The 25,773-nt window shown below is 54.6% G+C and overlaps 4 protein-coding genes across 8 annotated transcripts; 1 reads left to right on the top strand and 3 right to left on the bottom strand.

Moving 5' to 3' along the window:
• Positions 1-467: 467 nt before the first annotated feature.
• On the bottom strand, positions 468-4,153 carry LOC112655617 (small nuclear ribonucleoprotein F-like). The gene is given in 3 exon segments (XM_035720914.2): positions 468-561; positions 564-830; positions 4,138-4,153. Coding segments are annotated over 3 exon segments (321 nt in total). The 3' UTR covers positions 468-523.
• Positions 4,154-7,047: 2,894 nt separating this feature from the next.
• Positions 7,048-11,723, top strand: LOC112655499 (tubulin gamma-2 chain). Of its 2 annotated transcripts, none has more exons than XM_025440642.3 (11): positions 7,048-7,356; positions 7,637-7,749; positions 7,934-8,101; positions 8,413-8,481; positions 8,822-8,901; positions 9,314-9,440; positions 10,045-10,131; positions 10,253-10,402; positions 10,797-10,949; positions 11,041-11,202; positions 11,327-11,723. In XM_025440642.3, the coding sequence occupies exons 1-11, from the start codon at positions 7,308-7,310 to the stop codon at positions 11,522-11,524; spliced, it is 1,356 nt and encodes a 451-aa protein (XP_025296427.1). In that variant the 5' UTR covers positions 7,048-7,307; the 3' UTR covers positions 11,525-11,723. The 2 variants fall into 2 exon arrangements, with proteins under 2 accessions (XP_025296427.1, XP_025296426.1); XM_025440641.3 differs by having other exon boundaries at positions 7,071-7,356; positions 11,310-11,723.
• Positions 11,724-12,636: 913 nt separating this feature from the next.
• On the bottom strand, positions 12,637-21,110 carry PLEKHH3 (pleckstrin homology, MyTH4 and FERM domain containing H3). Of its 4 annotated transcripts, XM_035721322.2 has the most exons (14): positions 20,480-20,614; positions 19,898-20,148; positions 18,467-18,522; positions 18,029-18,108; positions 17,732-17,923; positions 17,489-17,646; positions 17,265-17,385; positions 16,238-16,544; positions 15,472-15,679; positions 15,131-15,267; positions 14,706-14,838; positions 14,056-14,517; positions 13,575-13,766; positions 12,637-13,022 (listed from the first exon to the last, which is right to left on the bottom strand). In XM_035721322.2, exons 2-14 carry the CDS (start codon positions 20,057-20,059, stop codon positions 12,849-12,851), a joined length of 2,382 nt encoding a protein of 793 aa, XP_035577215.1. In that variant the 5' UTR covers positions 20,060-20,148; positions 20,480-20,614; the 3' UTR covers positions 12,637-12,848. The 4 variants fall into 4 exon arrangements, with proteins under 4 accessions (XP_035577215.1, XP_025296423.1, XP_025296425.1 ...); XM_025440638.3 differs by lacking the exon at positions 19,898-20,148 and having other exon boundaries at positions 20,480-21,107; XM_025440640.3 differs by lacking the exon at positions 19,898-20,148 and having other exon boundaries at positions 15,140-15,267; positions 20,480-21,107.
• A 2,045-nt stretch (positions 21,111-23,155) lies between these two features.
• CCR10 (C-C motif chemokine receptor 10) lies at positions 23,156-25,556 on the bottom strand. Its single transcript, XM_025440636.3, has 2 exons — positions 25,301-25,556; positions 23,156-24,376 (listed from the first exon to the last, which is right to left on the bottom strand). The coding sequence occupies exons 1-2, from the start codon at positions 25,322-25,324 to the stop codon at positions 23,309-23,311; spliced, it is 1,092 nt and encodes a 363-aa protein (XP_025296421.3). The 5' UTR covers positions 25,325-25,556; the 3' UTR covers positions 23,156-23,308.
• Positions 25,557-25,773: the final 217 nt, after the last annotated feature.

The raw sequence follows: 25,773 nt of genomic DNA, 5'->3' as shown, positions 1-25,773 counted from the left end.
ATGGATGGACACATGGACAGCAAGGTTGCTTTTCAGCATTATAAACACTGCTGAAGCACACATCCCTATATATACATCTTGGTGCATAACACATGTCGCTAGTTATCAGGGACCCAGGTGATTCCTGGAAGCATAATTGCTTGGTCAAAGGTTATGTGATTTTACATATCCAGAGAACTGCTAGTTTATCCTCCAGAATGTATTCATTTAAACTTCCTTCCGTGGTGTATAAAAATACTGTATAAAAGCACTCATTTCTCAGAACCCTCATCAACACTAGATATCCTTAAATTTTATCTAATAGTTTGCCTTAAATTTGTATTTTTCTGATTACTAGTGAGACTATCATTTTACGTTTTTTATTTATCAAGAACCATTTATTCCTTTTACCTATTTTTTTACTATTTGTTTTCTTCTTCTTCTCCTTCTTCTCCTCCTCCTCCTTCTTCCTTTTTTTTTTCAAGTTGAAAAGAAATGTTTATTGTCTAGAAATATATATAAAAAACATTCCCCACAAAAGATGCTATTCTCTCACTTCCCCATCTTCTTACTCTTCTTCACACCCCTGATATAAAGGACATTATGACACCTTATTAAAACTTCACCCAAATGTCCAGACAACGCTCCATCTATGTATTCTTCTGTGTTTGCAAGCTGCATGTTCATATAGCCATCTACAGACACAAGGTAGCCTTTGTACTCCATTCCCCACTTCAGTTTCACCGTTACTGGCTTTCCTGTTAATCCATTCAGAAAAGGTTTCGGATTGTCATTGCGACCACAAGCCAATGCTGCAGGCCGCTCGCCGCTGACCCAGCTATAGTCCGTCCCTCATGACGGGAGTAACTCCGGCCCAGTGTGAACTGCAAAGCTTCCCCCTTTTTTCTTTTTTATTAAGAAACTCTACCCCAGGGGTGCCTGGGTGGCTCAGTTGATTAAGCATCTGCCTTGGGCTCAGGTCATGATCCCAGAGTCCTGGGTCCCATGCATCAGGCTCCCTGCTCAGTGGGGAGCCTGCTTCTCCCTCTTCCTACTGCTACCCCTGCTTGTGTACTCTCTCTGTGTCAAATAAATAAATAAAATTTAATTTAATTTAATTTAAAAAAAAAGGCTAACCCCCCTGGGGTCATAGGATCCCAGTCTCAAAAAAAAAAAAAAAAAAAAAAAAAGGATCCCAGTCTCATAAACTGAAGCTGCTCTAACTAGCTTTCTTCCCCCCAACCCCTAACACCTCATATCGCACCTTTCCACACCTCATACCTCTGCCTCTTTACCTCCCTCCCCCAACACACCTGTGCTCCTGTAGGCCAAGTGTCCAAGAAAGGCCAGAAATGAAGATACAGCCAAAATAATGTTTTACCCAACCTCGAATCTCAAATAGAGGCTTAGGACATATAACAAACTTGTTAGTTTACAAATGCTGCATTTATTATCAGAGGCAAGCCAAAGCCTCAGACAAAGGAATGCCACATCCCGCTATATTATCGTAGCCTGGATCAGAGAACATGGAGCCAAGCAAATTGAACTCAGCACTCCATAATCAAGCCATGGGTGATGACATTGAGACTCTGGATCTGAAACCCATGAGAAAGACCATGAAGCTGGCCCTTTTGCTCAATCTCAATAGAAGTGAGATCTGAAAAGGTATCTGTAGGGCTGTGATAAATAATTAGGTTTTAAATTTTTTGAAATTTATTCAAAGCCACCACTCATTTTGCTTTTACCCTGAATAAGATCTTTCATCTGTAGCAACAGCCTAGTTTTACCTCAGATTTGACTGTGTAGGGATAATCACAACAGTGGCTGGTGTATGTTGAATGTTTTCTATGAGTCTGGCACTATGCTAGATGCTCATGTGTTATCTCATTGAATCAACATGGATGGGTCAGTTCTCAGCAGAAATGGAAAGTATAATCCACTGATAACTGGGAGGATTTACATTCAGTTCTCTATGTAGGTGTGTCTCCAACCCATTTCCAAGGGTGAGGAGGAGCCTCTGGCTGGTCAGAGATGACTTCTTCGAGAAAACCCACCTCACAATTTCTCCAACTCAGATCAAGTCACACATTCTAACCTGTTTGCCTATAAACTAGGATTTGAAGGAAGTTTTCCCACTTTAGAGAAGCTAGAAGGAGGAGCAAGGCATTGTTACTAATCATAAGAAAATGTTGAAATTAAACTCCCTCATCTCACAAGTGTTCATAAACTGCTTACAGCGTATTATTTTAAAGGAACAGACAGCTGTTCCAGACTCAGAAGGAGGGCAGGCTTGGCAAGTTTACTCTCATCTTAGAGATGAGAGCCTTCCTCTTCACCTGGGCACTTAGAGTGGAGCCTAGCAGAGCCTCTGAAGACAGTCAGCCCTTAGGAGCAGTTCTGTCAGGGGAAGGGAGCCCCAAGGAGGAGCTCAGACTTCCAAGGGAGCACTCAGACCCTTCCTGAAAGGGTGAGGCTGCCCGTCCTTCTGGGGGACACCCCCAGCAGCCTGGCCCAAGTAGAGGAAGTGGGCTGGGAGGCTGGAGTGGGGTGAGGGGAGGGAAACAGAGCAGAGGCCTCAGAGGGGACAGGCCTGGGGCAAGCCAGAGTTTTCTAAAGAAGCCCAGAGGATTCTTGGCGGCCAGGGCTGGAGAGTGGCCGAGTTCTCATAAAAAAAGAGAAAGTGAGAGAGAAAAGAAAACAAAAAACTTCGTCTGAGCATGATTCCTGGCAGTGGTGTCTTTGCCAGTGCCTCTGCACTAGCTCCCAGAGAAAGCTCACCAGACAGGGACAGACAGACAGCCCAATGGGGCAGAAGAGCAGCTAGAAGCCAGCCCACATCAGAGTGGAGACTAGAATGTTCTAGGGGTGGGGAGACTGCACCCACTCTTCAGCAGTTGGCTTGGGGACCATTGGCCATCCATATGGAAAAGATAAAGTGGATCTCTATGCTACAGTAGGCCTCCAAATAAGTTCCAGAAGAACTAAAGAACTACAGGGTGTTTTGCTCAGGACAAACTATGCTCAGAGACTGAGTTTGTCTTTGCCAATCATTTCTTTAACACAGGTTCACTGTAAGAATTATAATTTATAATGATAATATTTCACAAGCCAATAGCATACAAGATAATGTCTCTTAATACACCAAAAAAGAAATAACATATTCCAAACCAATGAGTGATTAATTACATTATTGCTCAGGCAAAGGGAAGATGAAAGAAATAAAGTCCAATAGTAGTTGGGATATATCTTTCTGAGTTGGTTCTTGATACTGTCAGTCCTTCCAACTAAAATCTGGGTATCCTAAAAAAAATAAATAAATAAAAAATAAAATAAAATAAAATCTGGGTATCAGGGCAGCCCGGGTGGCTCAGCAGTTTAGCGCCACCTTCGGCCAGGGGCGTGATCCTGGAGTCCCAGGATGAGTCCCATGTCGGGCTCCCTGCATGGAGCCTGCTTCTCCCTCTGCCTATGTCTCTGCCTCTCTCTCTCTCTCCCTCTGTCTGTCTCTCATGAATAAATAAATAAAATCTTTTTAAAAAAATAAAAAATAAATAAAATCTGGGTATCAGCTGCCTGCTTCGGTAGGTCACTCACTGCTGGGGCACGTAGCTAGTGGAAGACAGTGCCAGTGTTGGCAGGCAACTAGCTGCTCTGAAGATTATTACTGCAGCGGCTGCTATGCAGCTTGCACCATCACTACCTAGGAGAAGTAGCCTCACTAAGGCAGAAGCAGTGTCCCTTCTCTTTCTGAGTCTGCTATGTGTTTTAACACCACTGCTGACCAAGGGAGCCTGGCAACAGCAAGAATAAGTGTCTCAAGATCTCCAGAGAACTATTTATATCAGCAAAGAGTAGCCCTATCCAGGCCAAATACTTTTGAGTGGCTGGTCATACCTCATGGTTTTTATTTCTTTTTTAATTAATTAATTAATTAATTTTTAAAAAAGATTCTATTTATTTATTCATGAGAGACACAGAGAGAGAAGCAGAGACATAGGCAGAGGGAGAAGCAAGCTCCCTGTGAGGAGCCTGATGAGGGACTTGATCCCAGGACCCCAGGATCCGACCAGAGCCAAAGGCAGACGCTCAACCACTGAGCCACTCAGGTGCCCCATGAGGTTTTTAAAGTTTAATAGTCCACCATGTGATGGGCCCCACAGCAAGCTGTTACCATGGTGTCGATGACGTACTGGTCCTCTCCACTCCAGGTGCTAGAGTTCGATAAGAAAGTTCTAATATCCAACTTCAAAACAATTTCATGAAAACAAGTTCGAACCACAAACAACTTTGTCCAAACTAGTTTTCAAATCGTGGATTTGAAATCATAACAAGTCAGTACACAACACAAGGAACAAGCAAAACAACTATGGGGCATTTGAAAAAAAAAAAAAAACCATAAAAGGACAGATTTATGATACTGGGAAAGGGGATGATTTCTTTCTTTTTTTTTTTTTTATGATAGTCACAGAGAGAGAGAGAGAGGCAGAGACACAGGCAGAGGGAGAAGCAGGCTCCATGCACCGGGAGCCCGACGTGGGATTCGATCCCGGGTCTCCAGGATCGCGCCCTGGGCCAAAGGCAGGTGCTAAACCGCTGCGCCACCCAGGGATCCCGATTTCTTTAACAAGGTATAAAATATACAAAACAGAAAGGGAGGGATCCCTGGGTGGTGCAGCGGTTTAGCACCTGCCTTTGGCCCAGGGCGCGATCCTGGAGACCCGGGATCGAGTCTCACGTCGGGCTCCCCGTGCATGGAGCCTGCTTCTCCCTCTGCCTGTGTCTCTGTCTGTCTCTGTCTCTGTCTCTCTCTCTCTCTGTGTGTCTATCATAAATAAATAAATAAAATCTTAAAAAAAAAGGTTTAAAAAACAAAGCAAACAAACAAAAAAACAGAAAGGGAAAGAATAACTATCTGCATAAAAATCTTCTCTATCTCAAAAGACCCTGTATGCAAAATATAAAGACAAGCCATAGAGCAAGTGGCGATATTGGTAACCCATACAACCAAGAAAAAAATTCGTAGATATCTTATGTTTAAAAGAAATAGCCTAATAGGAAAATGGACAAAAGATATGAACAGGCAATTCTGAAGACTCTAACAACCACAACAAATCAAATCAACCTCCCTTGTAATGTGATGAGATTGTTATGGAAATTACAATCATGAGATCTCATTGGGCATCTATGGGATGGACAAAAATTAAGATCTGATAAACCAAGTGTGGATGTGGGCATAAGGAAATGGAAACTCCTTTGCTGATAAGTGTAAATGGTACAACCATCTAGGAAAAAATACGTGAAAACTTCTAAAGTTTGTAAGCCTTCTAAAGAAGATGCACATGCCAGTGGTAGAGATCTTTTCCTTCATGTTCAGAAGTGACCAATCCTGTATTCCTTCTATGTAACAGGGGATAACTACAAATGATCTAATCACCTCTATGTGGGAATAGAGTATACAATTTTATTCATCCAATGAAATACTATAAAGCAGTTAAAAACAATGAAATAAATCTATATGTGTCAACATTGCTAAATCACAAAAATCTAATGTCGGATAAAAAAAAGCAGGTTACAATAGTATACTGATACCATTTACATAAAATTTCAAAACAAAAACCATATAATAAAAAATCATTCTTGTATATTTAAATTTTTCAGTAATTTAAAATAAAACAGAGGGGCGTCTGGGTGGTTCAGTCAGTTAAGCATCAGACTCTTGATTTTGGCTCAGCTCATGATCTCAGGATCATGGGATCAAGCCCTGGGATTGAGTCCTGTTTTGGGCTCCACGCTCATCAAGGAGTCTGCTAGAGGGACACCAGGGTGGCTCAGCAGTTGAGTGTCTACCTTCAGCTCAGGGCGTGATCTCGGGGTCCAGATGGAGTCCCACATTGGGTTTCTTGCAGGGAGCCTGCTTCTCCCTCTGCCTATGTCTCTGCCTCTCTCTCTCTGTCTCTCATGAATAAATAAATAAAATCTTAAAATAAACAAAAAGGAGTCTGCTTGAGATTCTCTCCCCCTCTCCCTCTGCACCTCCCTGCCCTGCTCTATCTCTCAAATAATCTTTAAATGAATTTAACAAAATAAAATAGAAACCACAATGAGAATACCACTTCAAAAAAAAAAAGAGAATACCACTTCACACTCATTAAGATGGCTATTATAAAATAAATAAATAAATAAATAAATAAATAAATAAATAAATAAATAGAAACAAATGTTGGTGAGAATGTGGAGAAATTGGAACCCTTGTGCATTGCTGGTGGGAATGTAAAATAGTGCTGCCACTATAGAAAATGGTGCAGCAATTCCTCAAAAAATTAAACATAGAGTTACCATATGATCCAGCAATTCTGCTTCTGGGTGAATACAGAGAATAACGAATAACTAAAAGCAGAGACTCAAACTTCTTTGTACAATCATGTTCAGGGCAGAATTATTCACAAAAGTCAATAGGTGGAGGCAACCCCAGGGTCCATCTACAGATGAATGGATAAACACAAAATGTGGCATATACATATAATGGAATATTATACATCCTTAAAAAGGAATGAAATTCTGACACATACTACAACATGAAGTTACTTGAGGACATTATGCTAAATAAGTTAAACACAAAAGGACAAATACTATATAATTCCCACTTATATAAGATGCCTGGTCCAAATCATAGAGATAGAAAGTAGGATGTTGATGGGGATGAGAATGGAGAGTTACTATTTTAATGGTACAGGGTTTCAGTTTGCAAAGGTGAGAAAGTTCTGAGGATGAATGACAGTGATGGTGACGGAACAGTGTGAATGTACACTACGCCACACCACTGTACAAAGAAAAACTATTAAAATGATAAATTTTATTTTAAGTATACTTAATTTAAAAATAGAAATTGAAAATTGAAAAAAAGACTGGCTTAAAGTCAGCCCCTTTGTCCAAAAAAGCCACCAACCCGCTCACCTACTTGCAACGCCCAGCTGCCAGGTACACCTGGACCGCCCCTCCCCGCCCCCACACCCGGGTCCCTACCCCCGCAGCCCCAACTAGTCTCACTGCGCAGGCGCGGAGCTGGGGGGGGCAGAAGGGGGCGTGGCCTCGCACTGCGCCTGTGCCGAATTCCCAGCTGTAAGTGTTGTGGGGGAAATGATGTCCAGGTTGGGCTCCCCAGTCCGGCAGCAGCAGGGAGGCCCGCACTGCACACGCGCAGACCGACTCCCCGAGTCAAAAGACTGAGAGAGCGCGCGCTCCCCACGTCCTGCGAGCCCGGCTGCCAGGCATTCGTCTCCGCCGTGACTCCCGCCGGGGCGGGCTGGCGAGCCCACGTCTGAAGAGCGATGCCCCGGGAGATCATCACCCTGCAGCTGGGCCAGTGCGGCAACCAGAGTGAGCGAGCGAGCGAGCGCCGGGCCCCTTCCAGTCTCCAGTTCTGCCCCTTCGGGCCCCACCCAGTGCTTGGCATCCTCCAGGTCCCCTTTCCCTTCCATGAACCCCTTGCCCTATTGCGCATGAACACGCCCCCAGATGGAGAGCCGCGCCTGGGCTGTGACAGCTCCCAGACCAGGTGTCTTGGGTCCAGCCTCTGAATGTGCCGGCCTCTGAGCCTGACCCTGGGCTCCTGAGGCCTTCTGACTAGGAGACCCAGGCATCTCTCCCCATCCCCCAGTTGGGTTCGAGTTCTGGAAACAGCTGTGCGCCGAGCATGGTATCAGCCCCGAGGGCATCGTGGAGGAGTTCGCCACCGAGGGCACTGACCGCAAGGACGTCTTTTTCTACCAGGTGCCCCTAGCGACTTGGCCAGGGGGCCTGTAGGGAAGGGCAGCGGCCTGGTACTGGGAAGCCCGCTGGGCAGAGGAGCCAGGGTGACTGGCTTGAGGAGGGAGGGCAGACAGGAGCCAGAGTTGGGAGGATGGAGGACTGGGCCTTTGCTGACTCGGCTCCCCTCCTGGGCTCCCCTTGACAGGCAGACGATGAGCACTACATCCCCAGGGCAGTGCTGCTGGACCTCGAGCCACGGGTAATCCACTCCATCCTCAACTCCCCCTATGCCAAGCTCTACAACCCAGAGAACATCTACCTGTCAGAGCATGGAGGAGGAGCTGGCAACAATTGGGCCAGTGGATTCTCACAGGTATCTGGGTGGCCATCCCAGAAACCCCTGATGTTCCCTCCCCAGGGCAAGGCAGGCTCAGGCAGCCTGGGGATTTGACCAGACCAGATTGACAATAATAAGAGACAAAGGGATAACCTGACAGGAGGGACAGCCAGGGAGAGGTTTATATAAACTGCAAATCATTTGCAAAGTCGCTTTTTAGGGTTGAAGGTCACAGCTGAGGTTTTGCTTGAGGGTGGCAGTGGTGTCCCAGGGTAGAGTTCTTGGTACTGAAAAGATACTCCCCAGAACCTTCATTTTGACTCTCCCTCCCATGTCTCTCTATACAGGGTGAGAAAATCCATGAAGATATTTTTGACATCATCGACCGAGAAGCCGATGGAAGTGACAGCTTAGAGGTGAGACACTGTCCTGCTGAAGGAAAAACAGGGCTGAAAAGTGCCAGGGAAAGGTCAGGAGGTAGCCTAAACAGGTGGTGTGTTGGGGGCAATTCTATTCAAAACTAATTTTTATGAGTATCATATGTGAGATAGTGAGGTACAGTACTTGTCCTCAAAGAGATCCTAATCTGGATAGCATCAGCTCCTTAGGCATGAGTCTTCTTTCCTAAGGAGCGTCAGCCTGGATGGACGCAGAAGAAGCCTAGAGACCTGAGTGTGTTGGGAGTGGGGAATGAGACCAGCCTGAAGCCTCTCCCACACATCCCTGGAGACTGCCTCTCCATCCCTCCCCATGCAGGGCTTTGTGCTGTGTCATTCCATTGCTGGGGGGACGGGTTCTGGCCTAGGCTCCTATCTTCTCGAACGACTAAATGACAGGTAAGCCTGTGTTTGGGGAGAGGGCATTAGCCCTGGTTGCCTGGGTAAGGTCTTTCCTTTTTGTCACTTTTTTCTCTTGGACTGGAAGGCCTGGCACTGTTGCTTTGAGTTATTGGTAGGAACAGAGCCTGGCCATCCAGGGAACATCTTAGGAACAGTAACTCCCACGAGGGGGTTTACTTAGGGAGAGGAGGGACTACAGGGTTTGGTGGTTTTGATGCTTTAATTTTATTCTTTCTGGCGCCTGGGCTCTGAACACTCAATTCTGCCTTAACCCCCCTTTTGTACCAAGAGTTTCATGGCACTTGGAAAGGAATGCCCTGTTATCTCTAGAGAAGATCAAAATGGGTGGTGATGGGAGTCCTTCCAATTCACTGTGTCGCGTTCCCCTTTCCCTCTTCTTCACGCCCAGGTACCCCAAGAAGCTGGTGCAGACATACTCAGTGTTTCCCAACCAGGATGAGATGAGCGATGTGGTGGTCCAGCCCTACAACTCCCTGCTCACACTCAAGAGGCTGACTCAGAACGCAGACTGTGTGGTGAGCACCAGAGAAGGGAGTGGAAGGGCTTTGGTCCACCTCCTCAAACCAGTGAGAAATGGACACCCTGCCTTTCCCAAGCCCCTACCCAGAGAACAGAGGACCATCAAAGCCATACCCAGGGGCCCAAATTATGAACTTAGGACTTGACCCCTTTAGACAGTAAAGCTCTCAAGAAAGTGTACACTCCTTGACATATGTCCCCAGTTAGCCTATTTAATGCCTACTCATGCTTAAATTCTCAGCCCAAGGGTCACTTTCTTAGTCAAACCTTCCCTGACCACCCATTCAAAGGTCAAATTCCTTTGTGCATATTTCAGACTATACTTTTCTATAGACCTGGTGAGAGGGACAGACCATACTGTTTAATTCTCCATGGTATCTCCAGAGCCAGGCACAGTGCATGGCACATGAGGATAATGAAATTTGTTTACTGGATGGTAGAAAAGTGTCTTGTGATGCCCCAGGGACAGTATTTTCCTTTTTAAGTTAACAATCTACTTCCTGATTTTGGAGTTGAGAGAGGGTTAAGCTAATAACTTATCTCTCTGCCCCCTTTCTCCTCAAAAAGGTGCCGTGACCCTCTTCTGTCCCCCCCCCCCAGGTGGTGCTGGACAACACAGCCCTGAACCGGATCGCCACAGACCGTCTGCACATCCAGAACCCGTCCTTCTCCCAGATCAACCAGCTGGTGAGCCCCCACTCCTGGACTCGCTGGGCTGGAACCCCTCCTTGTTGGAGTGCCACCTCAGGAAGGGAGCCCCACCCCACCCCCCAGGCCAAGGCCCATGCTGTGGCACTGCTGTCCCCAGGTGTCCACCATCATGTCGGCCAGCACCACCACCCTGCGCTACCCCGGCTACATGAACAACGACCTCATCGGCCTCATTGCCTCGCTCATTCCCACTCCTCGACTCCACTTCCTCATGACTGGCTACACCCCGCTCACCACGGACCAGTCGGTAGGAGCAACCCTAGCAGCCCCCACCCTATCCTTTCCCTCCCCCTGCTGCCCCCAGAGGGAGGCTCTGTGCTCTGGGACTGGCACAGACTGTCCAGCTTCAAGCTGACTTGCTCTCCTCTTCCCTCTGCCTCTGGCTCCCTGCAGGGCTCAGGCTCTGTGGGGTCTGCTGATGATCCTGCACCCAGGGTCAGCGGGGAAGGGGTAGGGGTCAGGGGAGGCTGACCTTGCTGAGCTGGGGATGGCTAAGGTTCCTGGTCCCACAGCAGAGGCTCAGTGTAGACCTGAATCTCGGGACACTTCCCAAGGAGAACAATTAGCCCGAGTCTGGTGGGGTCAGGCACTGACTGTGCCCTGAGTGCTGGCCTGGTCCCTGTGGCCTCCTCTCCCCTCAGGTGGCCAGCGTGAGGAAGACCACGGTCCTGGATGTCATGAGGCGGTTGCTGCAGCCCAAGAACGTGATGGTGTCCACAGGCCGGGATCGCCAAACCAACCACTGCTACATCGCCATCCTCAACATCATCCAGGGGGAGGTGGACCCCACCCAGGTAGGTGAGACCCCTTCGTGCCACCCCCAGAACCCACAGGGTAGAGGAGAGGCTACCACCACCACTGCTGTGTCCACCCCCTCCCCGCCAGGTGCACAAGAGTCTGCAGAGGATCCGGGAACGCAAGCTGGCCAACTTCATCCCCTGGGGCCCTGCCAGCATCCAGGTGGCCCTGTCAAGGAAGTCTCCCTACCTGCCTTCGGCCCACCGGGTCAGTGGGCTCATGATGGCCAACCATACCAGCATCTCCTCGGTGAGCCTAATCTCCTGGTCTTTGACGACTCTGTTCCACTAGCCACTCTTATCATTCTGCCCCATTCCATTCCAGCTCCTTATCTCTCACTGGTTTCCATCCTGGAGATTTCTATCTCTTTCAGCTCTTTGAAAGTTCCTGCCAGCAATATGACAAGCTGCGGAAGCGGGAGGCCTTCCTGGAGCAGTTCCGCAAGGAGGACATCTTCAAGGAGAACTTTGACGAGCTGGACACCTCAAGAGAGGTTGTGCAGGAACTCATCGACGAATACCATGCAGCCACACGGCCAGACTACATCTCCTGGGGCACCCAGGAGCAGTGACTTCCTCCCCACCACTTCCCCTAGACAATAAGCATAGTTCCCATAATGCCTGGTCCCTGTGACCCAGATTCCCCTCACCAGAAACCTTTCTAGGTTCATCTCTGGCCCAGGAGCTGGCCCTACTTCCTCCCTTCTCTGCGCTGACCCTTGATATGCTTGTTTAGCTCTAATAAAGTAATAAAGATTTGTGGTGAATACAGTCAGGGCTCAGTTATAGATATAGTTAGGGCTTGGTCTGTGAATATGGAGGGTGATCCATCTTCCCTCCCAGTTCCCAGACACGTGGCCTTTACATACTCTAGGTTCTTCCCACTAGTCCATGTCTTAGTGTGGTCACTGGTCTCATCAGCGTACTTGCCTAGAACTAGGCTGCTTTGCTGGAGTAAGCCCTACCTTGCAAGATTACAGAGGGTTGCTGAGGTCTGCTCTGTTCTCAGTGCCTAAGCTCCTGCCCCAGGGTGGATCAGTATTGCCCCAGACTCTTCCACTCAGGGAACAGCCTGTGGGGGCTAGTGCAGGAGGGCCTGCAGCATTCTGAACATGTCAGGAAACCTGGGACTCTGGATTCCCAGAGCCCAAGGCCATCAGGTCCTTAGGAACGCAACCCGACTCAAACTAACTTGATAAAGCAGGAGCAGAACTCAGGAGTAGGGCTTAGCCCATCCCGATAAGGTGTTTATCTGTGCCAGAGAAGTTCTTGGGTCTGATCCTGCCCCAAGCTTCTCTCCATTCCAGACCCAGAGTAGTAATGGACCCAACCAGGGCCCAGAAGCTGGATACCAGGGTAGGAACTGGGTAGTGCTGATTCTGATGACTCATTGCCTTCCGGCCTCAGGGACGCCAGGAGGCCACCCCTATGCCACTCAATGAAGAAGTGAGTGTGAGTAATTGCCAGCTTCCAAAACTGCCCTGTTGCCTGCCCCACCCAGCACCCTGTGGCAGCCTGCTGGCTAGGAGGAGGTTAAATCCAGAAGGTCAAGGAGGGTGGAGCCCTGTGGTGTCCAGACTCCCCTTAGTGCTGGTAAAAGCCCAGAGTGTGGGCGTCCCCAGGGGTGGAGCTCTGAGCTATGGGGCTCTAACTTGTCCCACGGACAACACTCCCACAGGAAGAGTTTGTGTAAATAAGGATTTTTTTTTTTTTTTTTGCTTCTCTTCTACAAATAAATTAAAAAACAAACTAGAAAATTGTCTGCACCCATTGTAGCCCTTGGGTGTGGGGTATGCCCTGTCCCTGCAGGGCCAAAGGGTCCATGGTTCCCTCAAATCTCAGAGCAGTCCAGGGCCAGGCTGGAGGCAGAAGGGAGGTCATGACCTCTTGGCCGGCTCAGTGCTGCAGCTGCCCCAAACAGCCAGACTGTCCCTGGGGCTCGTCCAGGCCTGGGCGCTGGCTGGGAGGGGAGGTGTCTGGCAGGTCTTGGCATGGAGAAGGGCTGCTGCAGGGCCTCTCGGGGGAGGGATTGGGCAAGTAGGCATTCACCAGCTGCATGATCTCTTCCACCTAAGAGAGGGCAGAGGGCAGGAGGGACCGTGGGGTTTTCCTTTGTCTCATCCTTCACCCAGGCTCCTCACCTTACAAGAGCTGCACCCCCTGCCACCTTTCCCTCCTCGACACCGACACCGTGCTCTCCCTCACTCACTCTGCACCAGTCACACCTGTGTCTTTCTGCTCTAAGATGCGATTGTCATCTCAGGGCCTTTACACCTGCAATATCCTCTACCTGGAATGCTGTTCCCCCAGATCTTTCTGTGGCTAGCCTAAATGTCACCTGAGTATCCTTTCCTTACTGTCCTACCTAATGCTATGACACCCCCCACTCCCGCACTTTGTGTCACATTCCCCTTTCCTTGGTAGCATTTATAATCTTATATAGTTTTTGATTCCTTATTTAGTGTCTGACACTCCTGTTCTCATGTAAAGTCCTTGAGCTTGTCTTTGATCACTACTGGATCTTTGGTGCCTAGAGCTGTACCTGGCCCATGCTGTGTTTAATAAAATGTTTCTTGACATCCTTTCCTTCCCTTCCTCCTTCCACACCCTCTTCCCACTCACCTGGGGACTCTGCAGGAGGAGCTGGCTCTCTCCCACCCTCAGTGCCAGGGTGTGGGGGCCCATTAGCTGGCAGGCGGCCACGTGGCCATAGCTGACACTGTGGATGGGCTCTGTCTCACCGGGCCGGGAGAGGGACATGGCCTTGGCTCCCAAGCCCAGGCATAGCTTCTGTGGAGTGCCCCCACCAGGCTCCTACAGACAGATGAGTAGAGTCAGGGTGGAAGGAGGGGGCCTTGTGGCATTATTTTTAGTGGGGAAGTGGCTGTGAGCAGGGGGCTCCCCGGTCCTCTCTATGATCCACACTGCAAGGGGTTTAAGGCTCCGGAGAGGTGAGAGCCCAAGGGCCAGTGACTCCTGGGGTTTGAGATGGGCAGCTGTGCTGGGTGCAGGAGAGTGAAATGACCCACAGTGGGGCCTGTGGCTCTGGGGCAGAAGTGTAGGGCTTGGGCCACCAGAGTCCCCTCTCCCTTCTCCCCCTCACCGTGCTCAGCTCCAGAACGTCATACCGAGCAGCGCCGAACCCTGGACACTGCGCCGCCAGAGCCAGGTAGGCAGCCATGGCCTCAGCTCGGCCCATGCCCCGTAGCCGCTTCCAGCTGCCCAGCACAGCAGCCGCCGTGCCGGCGCCACCTCCTCCCTCGCGGGCCACGCTGCCCGCCGTGCCGCCGGCCCCGCCGCCGCGCCGGGTCCGCTCCGCCCGCCTCTTGGCCAGGCCCGGGCTCCAGATTGCCCCGGCCAGCAGGGCAGCGGAGGGGGGAGGCCTGGGGACTGGGCGGGGAGGGTCTTCCCGCGGCGGGGCCGGGGGCGGCAGCAGGCGGTCCAGGCGCGGCAGGGGCGCCCTCGGGGAGAAGTCTCGGTGCAGGCTCTGCAGACGCAGCGCCGCCAGGGCGCGCAGCGTGTCGTCGGGCGGGGGCGGCCGGCCGCGCAGCAGCAGAGCGTGAGCCTAGGAGGAGGCACTGGGTGTCAGCGCCGGAGAGGCGGCGAAAATACCTCGGGGTGCAAAGTCTGAGGTCTGGGTTCGAGTCAAGCCTCCTGCGAGGTCGCGGTAACTGTTAAATGAGACGGCCCGGAGAGGGAGGGATTCAGGCTCAGGGGCGTCTTTTGGGGGGCGTGAACGCCGGAGATGTTCACCTGCTCAAAGAGGAAAGGCAGTTCGTGACCATCTGGGGACAGCCCCTCAGGGTGCAGGGGCCCGTGAAGACGCAGACATAGTCTCCAACCGGAGTCGGCCGAGTCGTCCACCCCGGCTTCCTCCGCCGCCAAACTGCAGAAGAGAGAAGGACTCGATGCCGGGCAGAAGCGGGACCCGCTCCCAGGCGCTGGCCGCCGCTGGCGGGGGTGGGAGGAGGGGCGGGACCATACTGGGGGCGGGGCCAGATGTTTGGGACGCCGGGAAACCGGACGGCAAACCGCCCGCAGGCAGGGCCCCCCTGTGAACCAGCAAACGTGACTGTGCAGGGCAAGTAGCTGGCGCTCGATAAACGTTTGCACGGGGACTGACCGGAGCCGAAAGGCTGATGGGTTAAGGGAGAGCGGGGCTGGGGCTGGACATTTACTTCTCAAACCTGGTGAGCACGTCGGCCACGAGAGTACCCCCAGCCAGGGCTCGCTCCTGGGCCCCTCGCTGCTCGTACAGCGCGAAGGCGTTGCGGCTCCGGGCCAAGCCCAGCCTCCCCACCAGCTCTCGAGCAACCTGGAGGGGAGAAGGCACGAGGGGAAAGTCAGACCGCGCCGGGGTGTCGCCAGCTGGAGTGGTCTCCTAGTCCCGCCACACACACCCCTTACCCAAATGATGAATCTCAGACTTGGGCAAACCTAGGGTCCCAGGCACCAGATCAGCCGGGCACGGGAAGCTGGGAGGAGGGGTTGAGGTTTCAGGGATCTTCTCTGGCCTTACCTCGCCCGCCGTGGTGTGGGAGTCTATGGTCACAGGGCAGGCACCAGCCCCGGGACAGTGCACGGTGCATAGCAGCTCCTGCCGTCGGCTCAGCGCTGAAATCTCTGCCAGCGAAGGCACCAGCTCGCGGCCACGCGTCCGGCCCAGCGCCTTCCGGATGAAGCGCGCATATTCCGCGAGTTCCGAGTCCGGTAGCGCCTGCTCCGTCCTGGGTTAGGGAAAACCGAGGACCAGAGCTCTGAGGGCTTACCTTCTCCCCCTCCCTGTCGGCGCCTTATTTGACCGTTTCTTTCTTCTCATGGATTTCCTTCCTGCCAACTCTTAAGTTGCTTGAAGGTAGCGACCAGTTCTCTTCCAAATTAACACTTGGAGCACTGAATGGAGCTGAATTGCTTTCTAAGGTCCTGACGGCTCGCTCCTAACTTACCCCTCCCATTTCCCTCATGATCCTCCTCCCGGTTGGCATCCAAAATCCAGCCCCATTCTGCTCTGCAGACTCAAAGCTCTGGCTGGACTGCCTCAGCCTGGAGGAAAAGCTGCCCTTCGGAATTCCTCTGCCCAAAGGAGGCACCTTTTGTGATTCCTCCGACCAAAAATGGCATATGACCTTGTAATTCCCACAAAGACGCTGTACATATTAGCAGCGGTCAAGTCTCTTCCCTTCTCTGGCTCTAAGTTCTCCACCCGCCAATTTGGCAAGGCCTGTTATTCTCTCCCAGGCCTGTAGCTCCCCTGCCTTGGCCTTACACCACCCCTCCCCTCTCACCTCTCCAGATGCCCCAGGAGGTGCCCCCGTACAGCTCCCCCAGGCCGGAAGGTGCAGCTCATGCACGTGAGGAGCTGCCAGTACCGAAGGGCTGCGGGGTCTTGGGTAGCTGGGGGCCCAGGGGGGCCTGCGGGACCCGAGGTCTGCTTAGCCAGCTGCAGGAAGAGCTCGTCGCGGAGCGCGGGCAGGTCCCGGCAGGTCTGGAGCACACCCTGCATCAGGGGCCCGGGGCGCCGCGCCCCCTCCAGCGCCTGCAGCGCCAGGAACAGCCGCACCGCCTCCTCGCGCAAGGGTGCGTAGCCCGGACCTGCGGGAGGGTGGGGGCGGAGGGACGGTTTGGAGAGGGGACACAGAGCTGGGCCCTGGAAGGAAGGCATGAACCAGGGAAAGGTCAGAGGGGTATAAGGGGACAGAGGGTATGGCAAGGAGAGGAGAGTACCAACGACAGGAAGAGTGAAGGGAAAGAAGTGCTCCCCACAGAGCCTCCCAGGCACCTCCCCCTCCAGAGCCACTAGGGCTACACTCAGAGTTGGTGAGCTTCAGGGCTTTACTCAAGAACACAGGTTTAAACCCCAGATTCTGTAATTGGGCACTATCAGGAGTCAGGAAAGGAGGGTTCTTCTCCCAGCTCCCCTTAATCTTCTAGTTTTAGGATCTGGACTAGTCACTATCCCTTTTTGGGAAGAGATATAGCTGCATGGGGCCAACGCTTTCTCCCAAAGTGCTGGTTCTTCCAGCAGTTGTAAAGGTAGTATAACAGGGTCTTCAGAATATAGTGGAGAATAGAGTGTAAAAACTCATGAAGGAATATCAGCAGTCAGAGTGAGACCCGTAGAGAAGGTAGTCGAAGGGGGACTGTTTTCCTTTGCTGGCTTCTCTCTCTTCCATCCTGCGTACCAGTTTAGTCAGCTCCCATTCTCAGCCTTTTGAAAAGTGAGGGGCTGGGCCTCCTTTGGACTATTAAGTCTCTGTCAAGAGAGGCATTCAGATTCCTCATCCAAGGGCCTGGGGCCATGCCACCACTCACCTGGGGCGCTGACGCTGTAGGGCAGGGGTAGGAGGGGAGCATACAAGGCCCCACTGGTGTGCCTCAGAATTGGGTTCCTCCGGTAAATGAGGGCCACAGCTTCTGGGTCCCCACAACTCTCCTAGAAGCCAGGGAAGGAGTCACAGGGATGGATAAAAGGTCTCCCCAGAAAGCTTCTGAGTCCACCACCCTCCTCTATCTCCACAAAATCCCCTCTTTCACACCTGAATGTCCCTAAGCAGCAGCTGGGTAGGGGTTTCCAGCGGCGCCTTGGAGGCGATCACCTCTCGCAAGGCCACCCCCCAGCGCTCCGCCTCTGCCTGGCGAGGGGAGCAGAGCCGGACGCTGTGCTTCCGGCCAGACACCGTCACTGACCACAGACCTAGGGAAAGAGGCCGTGGAGGGCAATCAGAACCGGCTGGGGCCAATGTGCAGGGAGGCACAAGAGTCCCCACCAAGTCTCTTACCTGTCTCCTTGGGCCGGCGCTCGGGACCGGTCACAGAGCACAGGCTGGTGAGCACGAGGCTCCCGAGGCGTCGGGCCCCCTTCCCGCTGCTGCTGAACTGGTCCAGGGAGTCCCGGGTGAGCACGAACCAGGCTCGGCGTGGGGGCAGCCAGGGACGAGCCCCTCCTCCGCGGGGCTCTCGGTACAGCCAACCTGAGGGGAGGACAGGGAGAAAAAGGAGATGAGCAGGAAATGACATTAGCCCCTTGAGGGTTGAGACTGGAACTTCCAGAGTGCATGAATGAGGTGGGTCCCCACCTTTCACGACGATGTCGGGGTCCTCCTCGGTCGGCCCCTTCTCCGGGATGAGGCTCCGTGTCTCCTCCCAGCTCTGCAGCCTGGGCCAGAGGGGAGGGAGGGTTGGGCGAGGCTGTCCTCCTGCACCCCGCCTCCAGGGGGCTCCTCAGTCGGGGCTCCCCAGACCGCAAGGGGAGTCTGCTCCCGGCCTGGACACCCCTCCCCCAGGCTGTGGGAATCGCTGGGCCGTTCTGACCTCGCACCAGAAATAGCCCAGACCCCCCCCCCTTTCTCCCCGCGCCCCCAGTCGGACCGCCCCCCCGGGACCCCGGCCAAACCACAGCGTCCGGCGTAAGGCCTCTCCCTTATTGCACAACCGCGGGAGGGCAGGCGGTGAGAATTGGGGTCCCGGGAACAAGCTGGGGGCTCCAGATCATGAGACGCAGGGGCCCAGCTCACCTGTCTGAGACTGGTCCGCTCCTCACTGGCTGAGTCAGTGTCACATCCAGGGGACCCTGGGGAAACAGGCGGGGGCAGCCCTCAGCATCAGAGCAGTCATCACAGGATGCCCACGGGCTTCTGCCCCCAGGACAAGCTGCTTGGGGGATTGAGGAATCAACGAGTGGGGTCAGCACTGTGAGGGAGCGAGGGGAAGCCCCCCCAGATCATCCCTTTTACCAGTCTCTACAGAACAGTCCCAGCTAAGAAGGCAAGACTCCCCCCTTGTCTCTGTTTCCCTTTGAAGATTTAAGTCAGGGCGGGACAGGGTGGAAAGAGCACTGTGCAAGGAGTCCAGTTGGGAACCCCGGTTCTAGCAACAGTCTGACCACTAACTTGAATCACTAACTGGCTGTGGAACCTTCACAGATCCTCTCAGTCTTTGGGCCCTAGCTTCCCCATCTCTTCAAAGACAGAGGTGGATGAAGCTCTTCTTGTTGGAAGTCACTCCCTTTTTCCCATTTCCCCTTTACTGGCTGGCAGGCAGGTAGGTAGGTGGTGGGCATAGAGGTGGATGAAAGGAAGAGGGACTGTTTCAGTACAGGGCTTTCTCCAAGAACTTATACCCTCCCACAGACAACCCTGAGACCCTGTGGTAGGCAGAGACCCTGCCCCTTTGCTGGGGCTCAGGAAAGACAGGCTGAAATGGCACACACTCTCCAGGGGAGGTACAATTCAGGATTTTGCTTTCTCTCCCCTGCCCTGGAACTTCAACAGTAGACTAGGGTCTGAGAGAGGCCAGAAACCCATCCAGGAGCCAGGTCAGGCAGGAACTGTGCCATCGTCCCATCACGCCCAGACTGCTAAAGCCAGGAGGGGGAGGTGGGGGGGGGCAGGGACACCTGTCCCCAAGCTCCGGGAGGGGGGTAGAGGTGGAGCATGAGGGAGGCAATGGCTGGTTCACAGAGCTGACCCTGCCCAGGCTGGAAGCTTGGGGATGCCTGGGTCCTGTGCCTTCCTGGAACAGATCCACCTTTTTTCTGGAGGGTCCAGGAGGAGTTCTTAGCCACACCACCGCGGGGGCAGGTGCTGACCACTTTCTTAGACCAACTCCCCTAATCGCAGTCCCCTGCTTCCCTCCCTCCACCCCCCTCTATATTTATCCGCCCTCCGCCTCCGCCAGGTGCTGGCGCCGGCCCCAGCGGCGCAGCCCGCCCCACCCGGGCACCAAGCCACCGGGCCTGCTGGGGACCCCTGAGCGGGGGATGGGAGCCTGACCCAGACCATAGCACAGGGGGGTTTGATTGCTGGTGTGCAGGGGAATTTAGGAGGGGACGTCAGTGGGGAGGTCTTCCAGATTAATCGAGCCTCAGTTTCCCCACCGAGAGGTTCCACAAAACTGGGGAGCCAAGTGTCCCTCACCATCCCCTCAGGATTCCCCAGGAGCCTCACCAGGGAGGGCCGAGAGTTCTGTCTTGAGTGGCAGGGTAATGACGAGGGGTCCTCGAAGAGTTGTGGCCCCCAGCTCCCTCTCCGTGGGGTCCCTGCCACGGACCCCAATCTGAGGATGCCTTCTCCCCCTCTCCCAGGTCCCCGCGGCGGGAGCTCCGGCATCTGGCCCCAGCACTCAGCGCTCACGAACTGGGAGCGGAGCGGACCCAGGCGTCCGAGCCGCCCAGCCGGCCTCGCCACATTCCTCGGCGCTGGCGGAGGCGGAAGGAGACGGGATGGGACGCGGGCCCGGCGGGGAAGGGAGAGGCAGGGCCAGGTCGGGCCACGCGTGACGCCTCCCCTGCCTCCGGGCCCCTAGCAGGTGGACAGCGCCCAGCATGCGGCGCGAGGCCCACAGGCACATCCCGAGCAGGGCTGCTCCTTAAGCTCCCGGGGGGGCTCCTGGCCCCCAGGCAAAAACCTCTCCCACTTCCCCGTCCGCCCAGAGCACTGCATTTGGCTGGAGTCTGGAGCAGGATCGGACGTGACGGCCTGCTGTAGTGAGGGGGATTCAGACAAGGCTGCAACCCCCCAGGGACTTACCCTCCCGCCGCCCGCTGGACTCGGGGTCCGCAGCTCAAAGGTCTCCTCGTCCTCGTCCTCGTCCCCGTCCCCGCTAAGCTCGCCGTCCCCGTAGTCCCGGTGTAGAAGAGTAAAGCCTCGACGGCAGCAGAGAAGCCACCACAATCCCCCGGGGAGAGGCATCCGGGCGAGCAGCCGGGGGATGGGGGCGCGGGCAGCCGGGCCGAGCTGCAGGGGGTCGGAGAAACTGGCGGGGCTCCGACCCCAGCGGGGGAATGATGCGGCGGGATGAAGGCAAGGGAGAGGGGGACCAGGAGCAGGCAGTGTCTGGCTCTGGGGTGCAAGGGGTCGCTTGCTAGAGCCTGCAGGGGGCTCGGTGTCTGGGTCCCCGGAGGGGGAGGGGGAAAGCGTCCAGGGCTGGGGGGGGGGGGGGAGTAGCAATGTCCGGAGCTGGGAAGTAGTGTCCGTTGTAGTGTCCAGCCCTGTGGGGGGCAGTGTCCGGTGCAATCTCCGAGGTGGGCAGTTGTCCAAGCTCCAGGGAGGGTCGTGTCCGGTAGGGTGTCCGGTGGCCGGGGCCCGGGCCGCGCGCGCTGCGCTCCCTGCAGCCCCGGGACTGGCGCGCTAGGGGCGCGAGCACAGCGCCGGGACCCCGCCTCCCCAACCCCCTCCCCTCTCAGGCCCCCCCCCCCTTCCCTCTTCTTTCTCTCCTCCCTTCTTTACAGGGCAGGGTGTAGTTTTCGTCACAGCCTCCCCTGCCCAATCCCTGTGCCTGGCGCCGGGCGCGGCCACCAATCAGGCCACTGAAACCGCGGTGGGTTGCATCATGTGCCCCTGGCTCGGTGACAGCGGGGAGGAGCAGAGGAATAAGGAGGGAGGGGGCGGTGCGATGTGAACCACGCCCCCGTCCCTGAGGTCGGACGCGGAGTGCTAGTGATGTCACGGAAGCCCGCCTTCATGCCCTTGTTTTAACTCTTGGCTCACCACCCAACAGATTAAAAACCCTCTGGAGAAGGAGCTTTGGAGAACGAAGGCCATAGGGCATAGAGGATGGCCCCGACTGCTGCTCTCTGAACCCCCGTCTCGTCTCAGGGTCCCTGAGAAAGGAAAGAGCTTTGGCTACCTGCGCCAGGACAGCTCTAGAGGCGGCCCTCCGCCCCTGGATGGAGTAATCCAATTCCTAGGTCTGAGTCACCTTCTCTTTAAGGTGAAGAAGCTGGGGCAGAGACTCGGGGAAGTGCAGACCTAGGTGGGAAATAAAACCTAATTTCGACGGCACAGTTCACTGAACTCCAGTGGGGAGAGTGACGTAAGATTCAAGAGAACTCTGCGGCCCTCGAAGAGAGTGGAGGCCTGGCGGGGCGAATAGGCTGAGGTCCTGTTTGGGAAGGGGTTAAGCGAGGCGCAGCACGGACCCGGCGGGGCGGGGCCGCGGACGGGGCGGGGTCGGGGCTCCCGCGGGCGCGCGCGTGCGTTGCTGACTCAGCGGCGATTCCCGCGGTCTCCGGTGGAGGGTTCCAGGTTGGCCCCCAGTGGCTGCCTTGTAGGACCTTTGGAGGATCGGCGCCATCTCCGGGCCTTCCCTGGATCCTGTCCCCAGCTGGCGGTGGCTTTAGGTCTCAGCCGCCGGAGGCTCTAGGAAGGAAGGCTAACCCGAGCTGGGCGGGGCGGGACAGGGCGGAGACGTCTGGCCAGCGCCTCCCTTGAGACCTCCGCGCCCCGCCCCGCCCCGCCCTTCTTGCCCCATGTCCCCAGACTCCAGGCTGGAGTGGTCGGGGCAGCTTTGCTGACCGGATATTAAACTGCGGGAGTTGTCGCACGTGAACACCATCCTGCCTCCCGTGCTTGTGTAAAACAAAGACCAGGAGTCCATGCGACCATCTCTAGAGGCCATTCCGGCCTTGCCCCCGCCCCAGATGACAGTGGCCAGCACTGAGAGCTCCTAGAGATGGTGACATTCAAACCACATACTCTCTTCCCTGACTGGATCCCAGGCCCTTGCCTGCAAGAAAGTTCTTTCCGATGTCTAACCTCTTTCTTTGCGGCAGGCTCCGTGCATTTCCTCTGACTCTGTCCCCAGGGAAGATGGAGAACGGCAGTCACCCCCAGCCCCACCACACCCCTGATAACGACTCTGGAAATTTTCAAATTGGAATTTTCTCCTTGGTTTTTCTCCGTGGTGAAAAACTCAGACTCAACTTTTTAAATTACCCTTTTCTTTTTCTTTTCTTTCTGCCACCTTAGAAGGGCCCATAAAGTGGTAATCTAATCCAAGAGCCCACCCAAAAAGGGAATCGCCTGTCCACTGTCCCTCTCTACCACTCCACCATGCAAGGGCACACACAGTCCCCAACAGCCTTGGCCTGAACATTCCGGAGGCCAGGAACTCAGTGCCTGCTAAGGCAGCCATTACTGGATAGCACTGTAGTTGTTAGAAAGCTCTTGCTTCTGCTACTTCAAGAGGAACTCCAGCGCTCCTTGCTTGGCAGCTTTCCCACCTCACCTCTTGTTCGCAGAGACCGGGTGAAGGTGGAGGGGGTGACAGTGCCTAGAGCTTCAGCAGGCTCAGCAGCTCTGCACCCCCACCCGGACTCTCAGCACTTTCCACCGGAGGGGGAGGGGGAACCCACTGGTACTGCCCTGCTGCAAATCACTTCCAAGTGCGTGACTCAAAAATAGTAACAGTTGTTGGGTTGCATCTCATTTCCATGTTATCAATTTAGTGTGGCAAAGTACAGAAGCAATTCCTTTAGGTCCCTACCTCCTCGGTGTTCCCCCACCTACTCCCCTTTCCCACTACCCTCCCTGGCATCACTTCCTCAGCCCGCGCCCTCTGCCCTCGGGTTCGCAGCCCTAGTAGTCCCAGGAGGAGACGCTGTGGGTCTCCGTGGGGGCTGAACAGGAAGAGAGGCGGGGCCTGCGGGGGCAGCGGCCGCGGGGGTGAGGCCCTGGGCTGCAGCTCCCACCGCGCAGCAGCCTCCGCAGGTCCTGGCGGAAGCGCAGGCCCAAAAAGGCGTAGAGCACGGGGTTGAGGCCGCAGCGGGCCAGGGCCAGCCCTCCGGTGACCAGCAGTGCCAGATCCTTGCGCTTGCTGGCCGGGCAGCTCCGCTCGCGGGCAGCCAGGAGGTCCGCAGTATCCAGGAGTAGGGCGAGACTGTAGGGCAGCTGCAGCACCACGAAGGCCGCCACCAGGGCCACCACGACTCGCAGCGCGCGCCGGCGCTCAGGCCCCCTGGCGGCCAGCAGCGTGCGGCCCAGGAGCGCGTAGCAGGCGGCCATGACGCCCAGCGGCAGCGCGAAGCCCAGGACCACCTGCGCCACCGCGCTGGCCCCCTTCACCGTCTGCGTGAGGCCCTCGGGGAAGATGAGACGGCAGCGTCGCTGGCCTTCCCGCTGCCCGTCCTGGCTGAAAAGGAGAGCAGGCAGCGCCAGAAGCAGCGACAGTAGCCACACGATGGCTGAGACCACGTGTGCGCGGCCCGGCGCAGAGGGCCTCGGTCCAGCGGGGAGGGCCTGCGTGATGGCCACGTAGCGATCGGCGCTAATACAGGCCAGGAAGAGGAAGCCGGCGTGGAAGGAGGCCGAGTAGAGGCCCGAGATGGCGCGGCAGGTGGCACTTCCGAGACTCCAGCCCTGCAGAGCCCCGGCTGCGACAAAGGGTAGGGTTAGGGCCAGCAGAAGGTCGGCCAGGGCCAGCTGGAGCAGGTGGGCAGAAGTAGGCGAACGGACGGCACGTCGGGCTGCCAGGTGGGTGGCCAGGACCAGGCCATTGCCAGCCAGGCCCAGTGCAGCCACCACCAGGGAGACACTAGGTTGGAAGGTCCTACTGAAGGCCTGGACATCTGCCTTGTGGCAGAGCTCTGGCATCGGCTCTGCTGAGTATGCCTCCTCATCCTCCCCAGAGTAGGGGCCCCAGGAGACCTGGGGGGGGGGTCAAAATGAGAGAGACCTTATGAGACAGCTTCCCACACACCTTTCCCTCCCACACACACCTTCCAAGCTGGGAGCTGCGGTATGACAACAGTGTAGAGGAAGAAGATACAAACCCTTCCCCAAAGTCTTCCTAGCACACCCTCGACAAGCCTTGGCTTCCACTGCACCCTTTCTGCCTCTGCATCCAGCTTCCTGGCAGACCTTGACCTTTCTGGATCTCAGTTGCCTAATATGTATGGGCGAGATTAGAAATCCTGACCAGTCCAAGTGGCAGAGTTGTTTGAAATAAGGAAAGTAATGGATGTGAAGCCTCTGTGCTCTTCGTAGGTCAAGGTTTCTATTATTAATAAATCTTGGGGCAGCCCGGGTGGCTCAGCGGTTTAGCACCACCTTCAGCCCAGGGTGTGATCCTGGAGAGCTGGGATCGAGTCCCACCTCGGTTCCCTGCGTGGAGCCTGCTTCTCCCTCTGCCTGTGTCTCTGCCCGCCCCCCTCTGTCTCTCATGAATAAATAAATAAATAAAATCTTAAAAAAAAAAAAAAATCTTGGAGCTTCAGTTCTGTTTGCAGCGCCCTCTCCTGGAAGAACACCCACATGCAGGCTTTGCATCCGAGGGTGTCCCTGGACTGCCGGCATAATGTAGAGAACTCATGACAAGGGGCTCAGGTTTTCTGGTGTTTGTTGGGACCTCCCACCTCTAGGGTTAGCTCTCCATTCCCCTCAGGCTAGTCCCATTACCCAACCCCAGACTCACATCACCAGGCCCATCTATCTGGAAGGTCCCAGGTCTAGATGGCTCAAGATATTCTTGATAGGTCAAAGCATGACAGAAGCTTGTTACCAGGTAGGGAATCCCATCCCTTTGCCTTACCCTCCCTCTCTATAACCCTTCCCCCCAGCCCCAACTCCCACCTGCTCTGCGGGCTCGGTCTCCATCTCTGGCTACACAGGTTTCTGAGGTGTAGCCACTGTGGAGAGAAGTTAAACTAGCAGGACAGGAAGGAAGGGGCGGGGAGATGGACGCAGAGGGCGGTGGGGATTAGGGTCTGTGGGCTCTCTTTACCTAACTTCCCATTCCACCCCCTTATTTTTTTCTCTTTACCTTGCCAGTAGAAAAAAGAATGGGTTTTGAAATATCATTTGCTAGCTACCTGTGTGATCTTGAGTAGTTTACCTCTTTGAGCCTCGAGTTTTTCATCTGCAGAGTGGAGAAAGGTAAAAATGCCGAATTCACAGGGTTATGAGGGTGCCTAGCACAGGTGCCTGGAGCATAATTTGCTTTCAGAAAATGTTATATTCTTTTACTTGCTCTTCTTTCCATCTCCCGGTATCCGCCCCACCCCTCCCCGCTTTTCTTGGATTTGGGGGGACCTATCGACTGGCTC

The sequence above is a fragment of the Canis lupus genome, chromosome 9, assembly GCF_003254725.2.
Source record: "Canis lupus dingo isolate Sandy chromosome 9, ASM325472v2, whole genome shotgun sequence".
In the NCBI taxonomy this organism is placed as follows: Eukaryota; Metazoa; Chordata; class Mammalia; order Carnivora; family Canidae; genus Canis; species Canis lupus.
The sequence above is the reverse complement of the archived record's forward strand: the minus strand, read 5'-3'. Positions and strand labels throughout refer to the sequence as shown.